Raw genomic sequence first — 12671 nt, 5'->3', positions numbered from 1 at the left:
ATAAATGATCACGTGTGCAGCACCATGGTAGTTGCATATCAAACAGAAGTAGCTTCATTGGCTGTACAGGATAAGAGGGTTTATTCCGCTTTAAGGCTGTCAGCAGATCGGCCTCCACAAACTCAGCAGTGCCTAAAAATAAGAGCAACTGAGCATGTGCAGAGCAGCGTGAGATGGTGCATTACTGGGTTTTACACAGTATAGGCACTTATTTTTAATGTTTTACATAGCTATACCTGCAATAGGGGCCAGCCTGAAGTCATCCAGCAGGATTTCATTTTCTGACTAAAGCTCCACTTTAAATGTAGGTATAGAAAAAACATAGAAAGTATCATATGACTCATGCAGTGCTGTGCTGAATAATCCAAAGCACAGGGGAAATCTCTTTAATGCATGTTTCTATCAGCGGCTCTGACTCCCATTGTCTCATCAGGGAGAAAGCAATGATGTGACAGCATCAAATTGTAAAGCTATAACATGTGCCAAGTTCCATCATAACTAAAGTATATACCACTATTTTCCACCTGCTATACCATTTCATGGAGGTACCAACTACAGCCTGGAAATGCTCAAAAGACTTGGGAAATGAATCATCCGGCTTGTTTCATTTCTTATCGGCTAGCATTGTGTGTGAGCAACAGCCTGACAAGATATTTCCAACGCCCACTTTTCTAATTTACCAGCTCCCACTCGTATGCCTGGCTCAGTGGAAATGAAATGACTCAGATTCGTGTGGAACCACATCAAAGCTCTGCCCTTGGGGAACACCTGGTTGACACTAAATTATTTTATGATGTGACAGACATGATACCAAGTTTGCAAAAATTGGCTGATGATTAGCTGCGGTGGGGGTGTCCTGTTTACTGACCTATACCACTTTCCATACAAAGAACATTAGAATATATGCACTAATGTACATGCTCTTTAAAAGTTCTTGTCTATACAGTATCTACATTATCCCCTTAGCAAAAAAAAAGTGTTTTTTTAACCACTTGATATTCAGCACTGCACTACCATAACTGGCAATTTCTTGGTCATGCTACACTGTACTCATATGAAATTTGTATCATTTTCTCACACAAATAGAGCTTTCTTTTGGTGGTATCACCATTGGGTTTCTTTATTTTTTGCTATATAAAAAAAAGGTCAAAATAAAATTATACATATACATTTTCTTCAGCAGGGACAGGGAAGATGGTTAAAATTGATGGGGAGATGGATGGAGCCAAATACAGGACCATTCTGGAAGAAAACCTGCTGGAGTCTGCAAAAGACCTGAGACTGGGACAGAGATTTGTCTTCCAACAAGACAATGATCCAAAACATAAAGCAAAATCTACAATGGAATGGTTCACAAATAAACATATCCAGGTGTTAGAATGGCAAAGTCAAAGTCCAGACCTGAATCCAATCAAGAATCTGTGGAAAGAACTGAAAACTGCTGTTCACAAACGCTCTCCATCCAACCTCACTGAGCTCTAGCTGTTTTGCAAGGAGGAATGGGCAAAAATGTCAGTCTCTCGATGTGCAAAACTGATAGAGACATACCCCAAGCGACTTACAGCTGTAATTGCAGCAAAAGGTGGTGCTACAAAGTATTAACTTAAGGGGGCTGAATCATTTTGCACACCCAATTTTTCAGTTTTTTATTTGTTAAAAAAGTTTGAAATATCCAATAAATTTCGTTCCACTTCATGATTCTGTCCCACTTGTTGTTGATTCTTCAAAAAAAATTACAGTTTTATATCTTTATGTTTGAAGCCTGAAATGTGGCAAAAGTTTGAAAAGTTCAAGGGGGCCGAATACTTTCACAATGCACTATATATATTACTTTCTGCTAAAAAACATAACCAATAAATTGGTGGCATCACCATTAGGTTTCTTTATTTTTTGAGATATAAAAAAAAAAAAAAAAAATATATATATATATATATATATATATATATATATATATATATACACACAGTATATATATATATATATATATATATATATATATATATATTACTTTCTGCTAAAAAAAAATAACCAATAACTTAAAAAAAATCCAATTTCCTCATAAATTTTGGCCAAAATGTATTCTGCTACATGTATTTGGTAAAAGAAAAATCCCAATAGGCATATATTAATTGGTTTCCATCAAATAATATAGCATCTGCAAACAATGGAATGTCTATTTATTTATATTTTTTATACTAGTAATGTCGGTGATTAGCAACTTATAGCAGGACTGTGATAGTGGTTAATCTGACACTGTGGTTTATTTACTAAAGGCAAATTCACTCTGCACTACGAGTGCACTGTAAATGCACTTGGAAATGCACTTAGAAGTGCAGTCGCTGTAGATCTGAGGGGGACATGCAAGGAAAATAAAAACAGCATTTTCGCTTGCACATAATTGGATTATAGAAATCAGCAGAGCTTCCCCTAATTTCAGATCTTCCCCTTAGATATATAGTGACTGCACTTCCAAGTGCACTTGTAGTGCACAGTAGAATTGCCTTTAGTAAATAAACCCCACTATCTGATGCTGGGGGGATCGGACATCAACAGTGACACTAATACAGTGATCAGTGAAAATAATATACACTGTCACTGTATTATTGACACTGGCTGGGAAGGGGTTAACATTTAGGGGCAATCAATGGGGTTAACTGTGTGACTAACAATGTTTACTATGCGTAGTGTGTGCCGCTTCACAGGGAGAAACAAAAAAGGTGCATTGCTGCTGTCTGTAGAGAGCCCTGTGTGGTTTCCCGGAGCGCACCAGAATCCGGATGAAAGCCCTGACCTACAGGTATCTTATGGTGCCTGTACAAGCTGCCCCGCTGCAGTATATGTACTGCTGCGGGTCGGCAAGTGGTCAAGTGGCTTAGGCACATTTGTAAACAATATCCAGCAAGCATGTACAGTACCTATAAATAACAGATCAGAGTTCAGCACATTGAACTTCACTCCACATGTGAGAACTGGTCCCTAGCAGTCTGCTGGGAAACAACAGTTCTGCGTGGTTCCCTGCATTTACATAGTTATAAGGTTGAAAAAAAAGACACAGGCCCATTCAGTTCAATCTACGTGTGTGTACATTATATTGTCAAAAGTATTGGGACGCCTGCCTTTACATGCACATGAACTTCAGTGGCATTCCAGTCTTAGTCCGTAGGGTTCAATATTGAGTTGGCCCACCCTTTGCAGCTATTATAGCTTCAACTCTTCTGAAAAGGTTGTACACAAGGTTTACGTGTGTGTCTATGGCAATGTTTAACCATTTTTCCCGGAGCGCATTTGTGAGGTCAGGCACAGGCATCAGAATACCAGGACAATTTCATGCTTCTAACTTTGTGGGAACAGTTTGGGGATGGCCCCTTCCTGTTCCAACATGACTGTGCACCAGTGCACACAGCAAGATCCATAAAGACATGGATGAGCAAGTTTGGGGTAGAGGAACATGACTGGCCTGAACAGAGTCCTGACCTCAACCCCATAGAACACCTTTGGGATGAATTAAAGCAGAGACTGCAAGTCAGGCCTTCTCGTCCACATCAGCCCCTGACCTCACAAATGCACACTCCTAAACCTTGTGGACAGCCTACCCAGAAGAGTTGAAGCTGTTATAGATGCAAAGGGTGGGCCAACTCAAAGTTGAACCCTATGGAGTAAGACTGGAATGCCATTAACCGCTTGCCGACCGCCGCACGACTATGTACTGCGGCGGTCAGCCCCTCACAGGCAAAGCGATGTAGTACTACGTCGCTAGCCTGTGAGGCGCTAGGGAGCGAGCGCCGCCGGAGGCGCGCTCCCGCTCGGTCACGGACTCCCCCAGCATGTGTGCCCGGCAGACCCGATGTCCGTCGGGCACTCGCGATCGTCCGTTACAACGGAAGAAAGGCAGGCGGCTAATGTAAACAAAGCTGCCTGTCATTCTTCCCTGTGTAAGAATGGAGATCAGACGGTTCTACTATGTAGGACCGTTGATCTCTGTTCTTACACTAGTAGCCACAGCCAATCACAGTTAGAAACACGCCCCTAGGACACACTTAACCCCTCCCTCTCCAATAAAGTTAACTCCTTCCCTGCCAGTGTCATTTTTACAGTAACAGTGCATATGTATAGCACTGATTACTGCAGTAATGTCACTGGTAACCCCAAAAGTGTCAAAAATGTCAGTCAAGGGTCCGATCTGTCCGCCGCAATGTCGCAGTCCCGCAAAAAAAAAAAGAAAATCACAGATCGCCGCCATTACTCGTTAAAAAAAAAAACAACAAAAATGACAAAAATCTTTCCCTTTGTTAGTAAACGAGATAACTTTTGCGCAAACCAATCAAAATACGCTTTTTGCGATTTTTTTTTCCAAAAATATGTAGCAGAAAACAAATTGGCCGAAAATGTTAAAAAATTTAGATTTTTACATTTTTTTTGGGGGGGGAATTTCATATAAAGAAATGTGAAAAATATTGTTATTTTTGCTAAATTGACGCTCTTTTTTTGTTTATAGCGCATGATCAAAAAATCGCACAGGTGATGAAATACCACCAAAAGAAAGCTCTGTTTTTGGGAAAAAAAGGAAGTCAAATTTGTTTCGGTACAGCGTCGCACGACGGTGCAATTGTCCCTTAAAGTCACGCAGTGCCGAATCGCAAAATAGGCCCTGGTCAGGAAGGGGGTAAAATCTTCCGGGGCTTAAGTGGTTAAAGTTCATGTGTGTAAAGGCAGGCATCCCAATACTTTGGTAATATAGTGTATTTCTTTCCTGAGGATTGATGGCCAAAACTGAACTGCATTTTCAAGATGAGGCCAAAGCATTGTTTTGTAAAATGGTAGAATCAGAGATTTATCTTTTAAATGTATGCCCTTTTTAATGCATGACAGCATTCTTCTTTTCTTTTCTTTTTTTTTTGCATTCTGCTAACCTTGTTAGCTGTGACTTGCATTCAATACTATTGCTAAGTTAGTGATCTGCAAGCACCCCCAGATCCATTCCATATTTGAGTCTCCCAGGGGAGCCCCTCCTTAGTTGTATTTCTAGCAGCAAAGTGCGTAACTTTACATTTCTCAATATTGGACCTCATCTGCCATGTAGCTTTCCCACCCCCGATTTGCAACATAGATCGACTTCTCATTAACGGGAACAACCATAAAAGGATCAAAATTCAGCCTGTTCTTGCTAAATCAGCTTAAGAGGATTTCCACTTACTTTGGATTGATTTCCTTTCACTTCCTGTTGTTTCTTTGGGACAGGAGGCAAAATAAAATTGCCGAAATAGCAGACAGCAAAAGACAAAAAAAAATGAAGGGGGGTAATCATTTTCCGATCTACGCAAAGCTAAAAAACATTTGGCTGTGAATAAACTTCTAAGGGAACTTCCACTTTCATAATATAGTTTAGAACATTGCTACTCAAGCCAAGTGGTTGTAAAAGTAAAGAAAAATATCTGCCATCCCCTCTGTACTCTAGCAATCTATCCTACACAGTGTAAATGTTTTTTATAAAACGATACCTGTAAATACCTTATCTCATCTCTTTTATGGCTGGTCACATGACCCCTGGCCGCGCAGCTCCTCTGATCTAAGGGCTACAGCGGGAGGGGTCGAGATCGCTCTTTGATGTCAGCCGGGGAGGTCACGTTACCGCTGTGCTGGCCGCTCAGCCCCTCCCGCTGTACCCCCTAGATGGGGGAGGAGCATAGCCGGAGGTCACGTGACCGACCATAAAAGATATGAGACAAGGTTTTTACAGGCATTGTTTTATAAAAACATTTGCACAGTGTAGGATAGATTGATAGAACAGAGGGGTTGGCAGTAATATTTCTTCACCTTTACTGCCAGCTACTAATAGCGGCGTGGGGGGGGGGGGGGCAGAGACGGTTCACACAGGAGCCGACAGGAAGGGAGGGAGGAAGGGGGGGAAGAGGAGAGCAGTGGGATGACAGTCACATAAACTGACCCACAGTATCATGGATCAGCAGCCATGATTACCATGGTCAGCACACTAAGGGGGACACAGGAATAGGCAAAATAAACCATTTGTTTTCTTAAAGTGATTGTAAAGTCTGTTTTTTTTTTTCTTAAATAATAAACATAGTTAAATAGTCGTTGAGGTTGAATAAAGACAACAGTCCATCAAGTTCAACCTGTGTAGGTGTGTGTGGACGTATTCATTTCCCAAATACATGAATGATTTGATCTTGGAGATGTATGTCCACAAGTCTTTTAAAAGTGGCCATACCGCCCGTAGTTATCACCATTTGTGGAAGAGAGTTCCACAATCTTTTAGACCTTACTGTAAAAAAAACCTTACGTAGCCTGAGGTTAAATCGCTTCTCCTCTAGTCGCATTGTATGGCCTTGTGTCCTCTTACATTCCTTGTGACTGAATAGTTTTTTTTCTATGCTGAGATCACCATTGAGGTATTTTTAAATCGCTATCATGTCCCCTCTCAGGCATCTCTTTTCTAGTGAGAATAAATCAAGCGCTTGTAAACGCTCCTCATAATTTAGGTTCTCCAATCCCCTAACTAGCTTAGTTGCCCTTCTTTGGACTCTTTCTAGTTCCAGCACATCCTTTCTGAGGATCAGTGACCAGAACTGGACAGAGTACTCCAGATGTGACCGGACCAGAGTTTTATAAAGTGGAAGGATTATAGTTTTATCTCTGGAATATATCCCCTTCCTTATGCATGCTAATATTCTGCCAGCTTTGGCAGCTGCAGCTTGACATTGCATGCTATTGCTTAGTCTATCTTCTACTAAGACTCCCAGATCTTTCTCCATTCTTGATTCCCCCAGAGGTCCCCCCCCAACGCGTATTTTGCGTTTATGTTTTTAGTCCCCAAGTGCAATACCTTTCACTTTTCCACATTAAACCTCATTTGCCACAGAGTTGCCCACTCTGTTATTTTGTTCAGGTCATTCTGTAAGATTTCTGCATCATCATGTGAAGTTATTGTCCTGCTTAATTTTGGATCATCGGCAAAAACTGATATCGAGCTACTGATCCTGTCCTCAATGCTATTTATGAATAAATTGCAAAATTGGTCCCAGAACTGAGCCTTGGGGGACCCCACTTACCACCCCAGACTAGTCTGAGTACACGTTATTTATTACCACCCTTTAGATACACCCCTTTAACCAGTTTTCTATCCAAGAGCAAACCTTGTGGTCGATGCCTGCAGACCTTATTTTGTAAATTAAGCGTTTGTGCGGGACTGTATCGAATGCCTTAGCAAAATCCAGATACACCACATCCACTGGTCTCCCCCTATCTAGCTCACAGCTCACCTCCTCACAGAATGTAAACATGTTATACCTACCTGCTCTGTGCAGTGGTTCTGCACAGAGTGGCCCAGACCCTCCTTTTCTCGGGTCCCTCTTCTGTGCTCCTGGCACTTCCCTCCTGTGGAGTGCCCCCACAGCAAGCAGCTTGCTGTGGGGGCACCCAAACCGAGTCATAGCTCCCTGTTTCCATTCAGACATGAAGCCCTGACCAAGCCCTACCCCCTCTCTCTCCTGATTGGCTGACTGACTTTAATTGACAGCAGCGGGAGCCAATCGCGCCATGCTGCTGTCTCGGCCAATAAGGAGGGGGGTCCCAGGCAGCTGAGACATTCCTGCAACATTGCTGGATAAAGATGGGCTCAGGTAAATATTAGGGGGGCTGCTACACACAAAAGGTTGTTTTTTTCCTAATGCATAGAATGCAAAAAAATAAAAAAAACCTTCTGCCTTTACAATCCCTTTAATATTTAATGTTGGTAATATATTCAGATAACATGTGCAATGGCATTACAGCCAATAGAGTTTATAGTTTTTTATATTTTAAAGTTGCACTTCTGTTTGTCAAAAAGCAATATTTACCTTTGTTTATGAAACTTCATTTATAAAGATGTTAAATATTAATATAAAGATGTTCTATATTACAACGGTTAAATCTGTGTTTGTAGTGCATGTTCAAACATTAATACCATAAATAATAACATGGTATTAGAGGTTTACTCCAGGAGTATATCATGAGTTTGGCAGTTCTAGAGAAATGCTTAAATAATGCATAACAATTTAACTAAACCCATTTGATTTTAGTCATCTATACAACGACTAAAACTAAAACAATTCATGTGACTAAAATACGACTAAGACTAAAATGGCATTTTAGTCAAAAGACTATGACTAAAACTGAACTGAAATTTGACTTCAAAATCAACACTGCTGACCTACCTCTTAAAATGCCAGTTGTTTGGCTGTTATTATGTTTTTTTTATACTTTCCATAGTCTGTCCTAAACAAGAATACAGATCAGACAAATCAGAGTACAGTGAAAATTGTTTTTATCTACATACCTGTTTCAGGTTAGCGACTCAAAGGGATTGAATAGAAGCCAGCCAACCAGCATTTTAGAAAGTTAGGGCCAGCATGTTTCCTAAAAGTGTTAGTTCTACTTTTCAGAAAAAAGTAAAAGGTGAACTAACACTTTTAGGAAACATGCTGGTCCTACCTTCCTAAAAATGCTGGTTGGCTGGCTTCTTTTCTATTCACGATTCCCCACCTCTCTGGTGCTTGCTGTACTTACCTCCGGGGATGCTGACCCATCAGTGCCCGTGCAGTCAGTGCAGCTGTCAAGGGATTTGAAATCCCTTCTCTTCTTCATGCAGCATGTGAGACACGCAAGAGCGATTCACTGTAAGGGCGCTGACCAATCAGAATCACTCTGGTCTGTCCCGTTGCACACAGAAGAGGGAGAAGAGCAGGGATTTCATATCCCCAGACTATTGGACCGGTTGCATTGGCACTGACAGCCCAGCGTACCTGGCAGTAAGTACAGTGGGAACTGGTGGGGGGAGTGTACGGTGTTTTTTCACCTTTTTATTTCTGTCAGTAAAGATGAACTAACACTTTCACTGTCAGAGCCATTTTTGCATTTTTTTGCACACGTTTAAAAAATTATAAAAAAAAAAAAAAAACAAACATTATAAATTTTCTGAAAGCAGACACCCTAGAAAACAAATAGTGGTAGTTCCAATGTTTTATTTCACTTGATATTACCGTAAAGGTCTAGGAAATGCAAAATTTCTGTGAAAAACACACTAAAGTGAATTTTAGGGCAAAAAAAAATGCAACAACTACCCAAATGTTTGGTAAAATATAAAAGACGAAGTAGCACCGAGTAAATAGATACCCAACATGTAAATCTTTAAATTTGCATGTGCCCGTGAAATTGCAGCAAACTTCAGTACTCTAAATTTTCTATAGGTGACGCTTCAAAAGCCCCCTATAGCTCATCAGTTCAGTGGTGCGGACGAATGTAACATGTGTATTGCAATCAGCGTTTTCACGCGTAGGCTCCCCTGATGCATGAATTTACATTCATACGTGCGTATATGTAAGGGGTGGGGGGCCTCAAATTATTTTTTTTTTTTTGGGGGGGGGGGGATTTTATGTGCTTGGGTGTAACTTGCACTCCACTGAATGTATTTCAATACATCCCTTCCCAGAAATGCTAGCCAGGGACACTGAGAGGCTGACCTAAAAGTGACATCATACAGCTGGCTTTCTGGGTCACAGTGAGGACCTCGCTCTTGTCATTCCCCTCCACCTGCCGGCACCCGTCATGTTGATCCCGGGTCCACAAATGGCCAAGCGGAGCCCGGAATACATAGTGGGGGTGTGCGTGCGCACGCGGGGGGGGGGGGGGGGTCGTTACCAGGGGCGTGTGGAAGCAATCATGCGGCACCCAAATGCATCCACTTGACAGACAGGAGTCTGCCTGTCAGTTTTACACACATTCCTGATGGCTGCAGCCACCAGATTGTGTGTGTAACCCCCCACTGTCAGGTTCGTACAAAGAACGGACCTGGCAGCAAAAGAGTTCATGTTGAGCTCTGGGATAAACACATTTTATCTAAATACAAGATGTATTTGTATTTATTACTTAATTCTTAGTATGCTTTGTATATTTCTTGAAATCTGTGCAGTAATCCAGTGTAACACACTTCCTTTGTACAGGAGCGTAATAAAGACTGGTCACTGCTGCTCTCTCTCCCATGGCGCAGGGTGACCGGTCTTGTATCCGCCCCCTCCTGTAGTTCTCTGTAGTCAGCCTGTAGTGGATGGAGCTGGGAGGTTCCTCCTAAAGCTCTGCTCTCTGTAAAGGCTTTGTGCAGCCCAGTGATGATGTCAGCATTACTTTTACAGGTTATATTTTGATTTGAAAGGGCATTTGGTGCACAAAGTTGATTTATATCCTTTGTGGATATTGAGAATTATATTTAAAAGGATGTTTTTTGTGCCTGGAGTTTAGCTTTAATGACACCATTTATTTAAGGGACATTTCAACCATAACATTGCCCATAAGGCAGATCTTGTTACACGTATTACACAGCAAAAACATTTCCAGGCGGCAGAATTCTGTTACTTACCATTGTGCCCCCTGGAGCATTCTCTGGTAGAACAGAACAGCATAGATGTGTCAGGTGATTGACTTGTCTCCATCTGCAACAAAGACGCAACATAAAAGAATTCTGGTTAAGAGAACACAATTTGTTTAGAATTAGCAGTGAAATCTATTTTTGAAATATAATCTCTTAGTATCATCGTTCCATTTTCCTGGAGAAACAGCAAATATGCAAATTAGCTTTACAGCTGAAACAGAACCCACAAGAGAAATATGGAAGCTATCATTGCTGATCAGCCACTGAAAATGGCAGTTGCCTATCTGTCAAGGCAAAACCTGTGGTTTCAGTGCTTTCAGAACCCCTGATCTGCAACAAGTATGCAATTCTGGAGTTCTGATTTTCCCTCTATCTGTATCCATTAAACGGGAACTAAAGTGTGAAAGTTGTGGCCAAAACAGGAAGAGGGAAAACGACTGGTCAACAGTATGATCGGGGTCTCTCTATAGCTGGTCATTTCAGGACTGCATACTATGCACTGTGATTGTGTGTGAAGGTAGCCACCTTTGACCATCTTATCGAGGAGCAAGACTTTGCTTCCTCATGTCCCCCTCCTTCCCAATGACTGGTAATCATATGACTGATGAGGGAATAATCAAAAGACAGTTTCAGAAAACACAGATCTACAGAGTGAATGAACTAATGGCTTTTATACTGCATGGAACCGAATGGTTCGGCTCGCTTTTGCGCTTTTCCACTGCATGGTACCGCATGGTACGGTGTTGGAACAGTACGGTCCGGTACGGTGCGGTACGGCGGCGCTTTTCCACTACATGGAACCGAACGGTACGGCTCGCTTAAACAGTACCACCTCGGTTTTGGTTCCAAGAGGGCCGTACCGATACCATATCCCACAATCATTTGCATGCAGCCTTGACTGTTTGTCACTACTAGCCACTGATTGGTCAGAGAATCATTGTTATCCCACCCACTTACTTCTTTCGTGGAAAAGCAAACCGTACCAAACCGTTCCAACACCGTACCATGCGGTACCATGCAGTGGAAAACCAAACCGAGCCAAGCAGGGCCGAGTAGAGCAAGCCGGTACTTGCAGTGGAAAAGTCCCATAAATGTAGGTCTACAGGTCCTCAGGTACAGCTTCCTCTTTAGCATGGAGAACAATGTGTAGCAGATTAGTGGCATCACCAAATTCACTGTAAATCTTGTGAGACTAGAAAGTCAGAGGCACAGTGCCTTAAGCCCCGTACACACTGCAAGTTTCTTATGTTGTTCAATCCAGACAGTTAAGCAAAAAAATAAATAAAATAAAAAAAACTTGCAGATTGCCATACCAACTCATTCGATGTCGGTGCACCCATCTCTCCCACTGTGCTATTGTATCCTGACAGGGGGACTCCCTCCGGAACTTTATATCCCTCCCCTCCAGAATACACTGGTCGGCGCGATCGCTGATCAGATGATGGTTTCCCAGCATTTCCCTTCGACAAAAGCTGGTTGTCAGACTGATATGTGTCGGACAGACTACTTTACACACTGACCCAAAGTCGGAACAGTGTGTACCCAACTTTAGATGATCTCACAATATGAGGTTTTAAGGTTTAATGCAAAAAGAACAATCAGCGAAAAACAAACCCCAACCCCCAGCAGTTGAACACTCAGGGTCAACATGTCAATCCCAGCAAATATTTATACACTACAACAGTGCCGCGCTAAACAAATAATGGAATAATTGAAAAAGACATACATAGAAAGCCAGACACATTGGTTCCCAAAATTGTGACAAGATGTGCTTCTGGATATATTCTTGAAGGTGACTTAGTGCAGAGGCCTCCACCACAGGAAAGATTAGCAGCTCACTTCCCTAAAAGACCCCTGAATCAACAGATGAGTCAAAGGCACATTCCCATACGGGGTGGTTACTGTGATATCATAGGATGTAGTCTCTTGTGGTAAATGGGAAGTCCAATGTGCTGGAAATCAATCAAGGGACTGGGCAGACTGGGATTGATGCACCAACCTATCCTCTCCTGAGTGATGACATGGACCAAAACTCCAAATCACATGCGACATGCAAATAAAAAAAGATATATAGTGCTCTCTGCTAGAACCAACTCCTTTTATTTAAATGAAAATTAACTTACAAGCATGGCACTGTGGGTGATGTCACATGACTCCTTTCTTTTTCTGTACCTGGGACGTAACACGTATGGAGAAGGAAAGGAGTCCTGTGACATCATCTGCAGTCATCCCTTGATACGTTTGTATTGTG

General features: G+C 41.9%; 1 protein-coding gene across 1 annotated transcript in view; it reads right to left on the bottom strand.

Moving 5' to 3' along the window:
- SPATA6 (spermatogenesis associated 6) overlaps positions 1–12671 on the bottom strand; it is a 175249-nt gene that overhangs the window by 134299 nt on the left and 28279 nt on the right. Inside the window, exon 4 of the mRNA XM_082266220.1 lies at positions 10409–10481. Within this exon, the coding sequence (XP_082122346.1) occupies positions 10409–10481 (73 nt within the window). The remainder of the gene's footprint in view (positions 1–10408; positions 10482–12671) is intronic.

Source organism: Pelophylax lessonae (assembly GCF_965119305.1).
Source record: "Pelophylax lessonae genome assembly, chromosome: 8".
NCBI classification, from domain to species: domain Eukaryota; kingdom Metazoa; phylum Chordata; class Amphibia; order Anura; family Ranidae; genus Pelophylax; species Pelophylax lessonae.
Note: the sequence above shows the minus strand (reverse complement) of the source record. Positions and strands in the feature narration are given on the sequence as shown.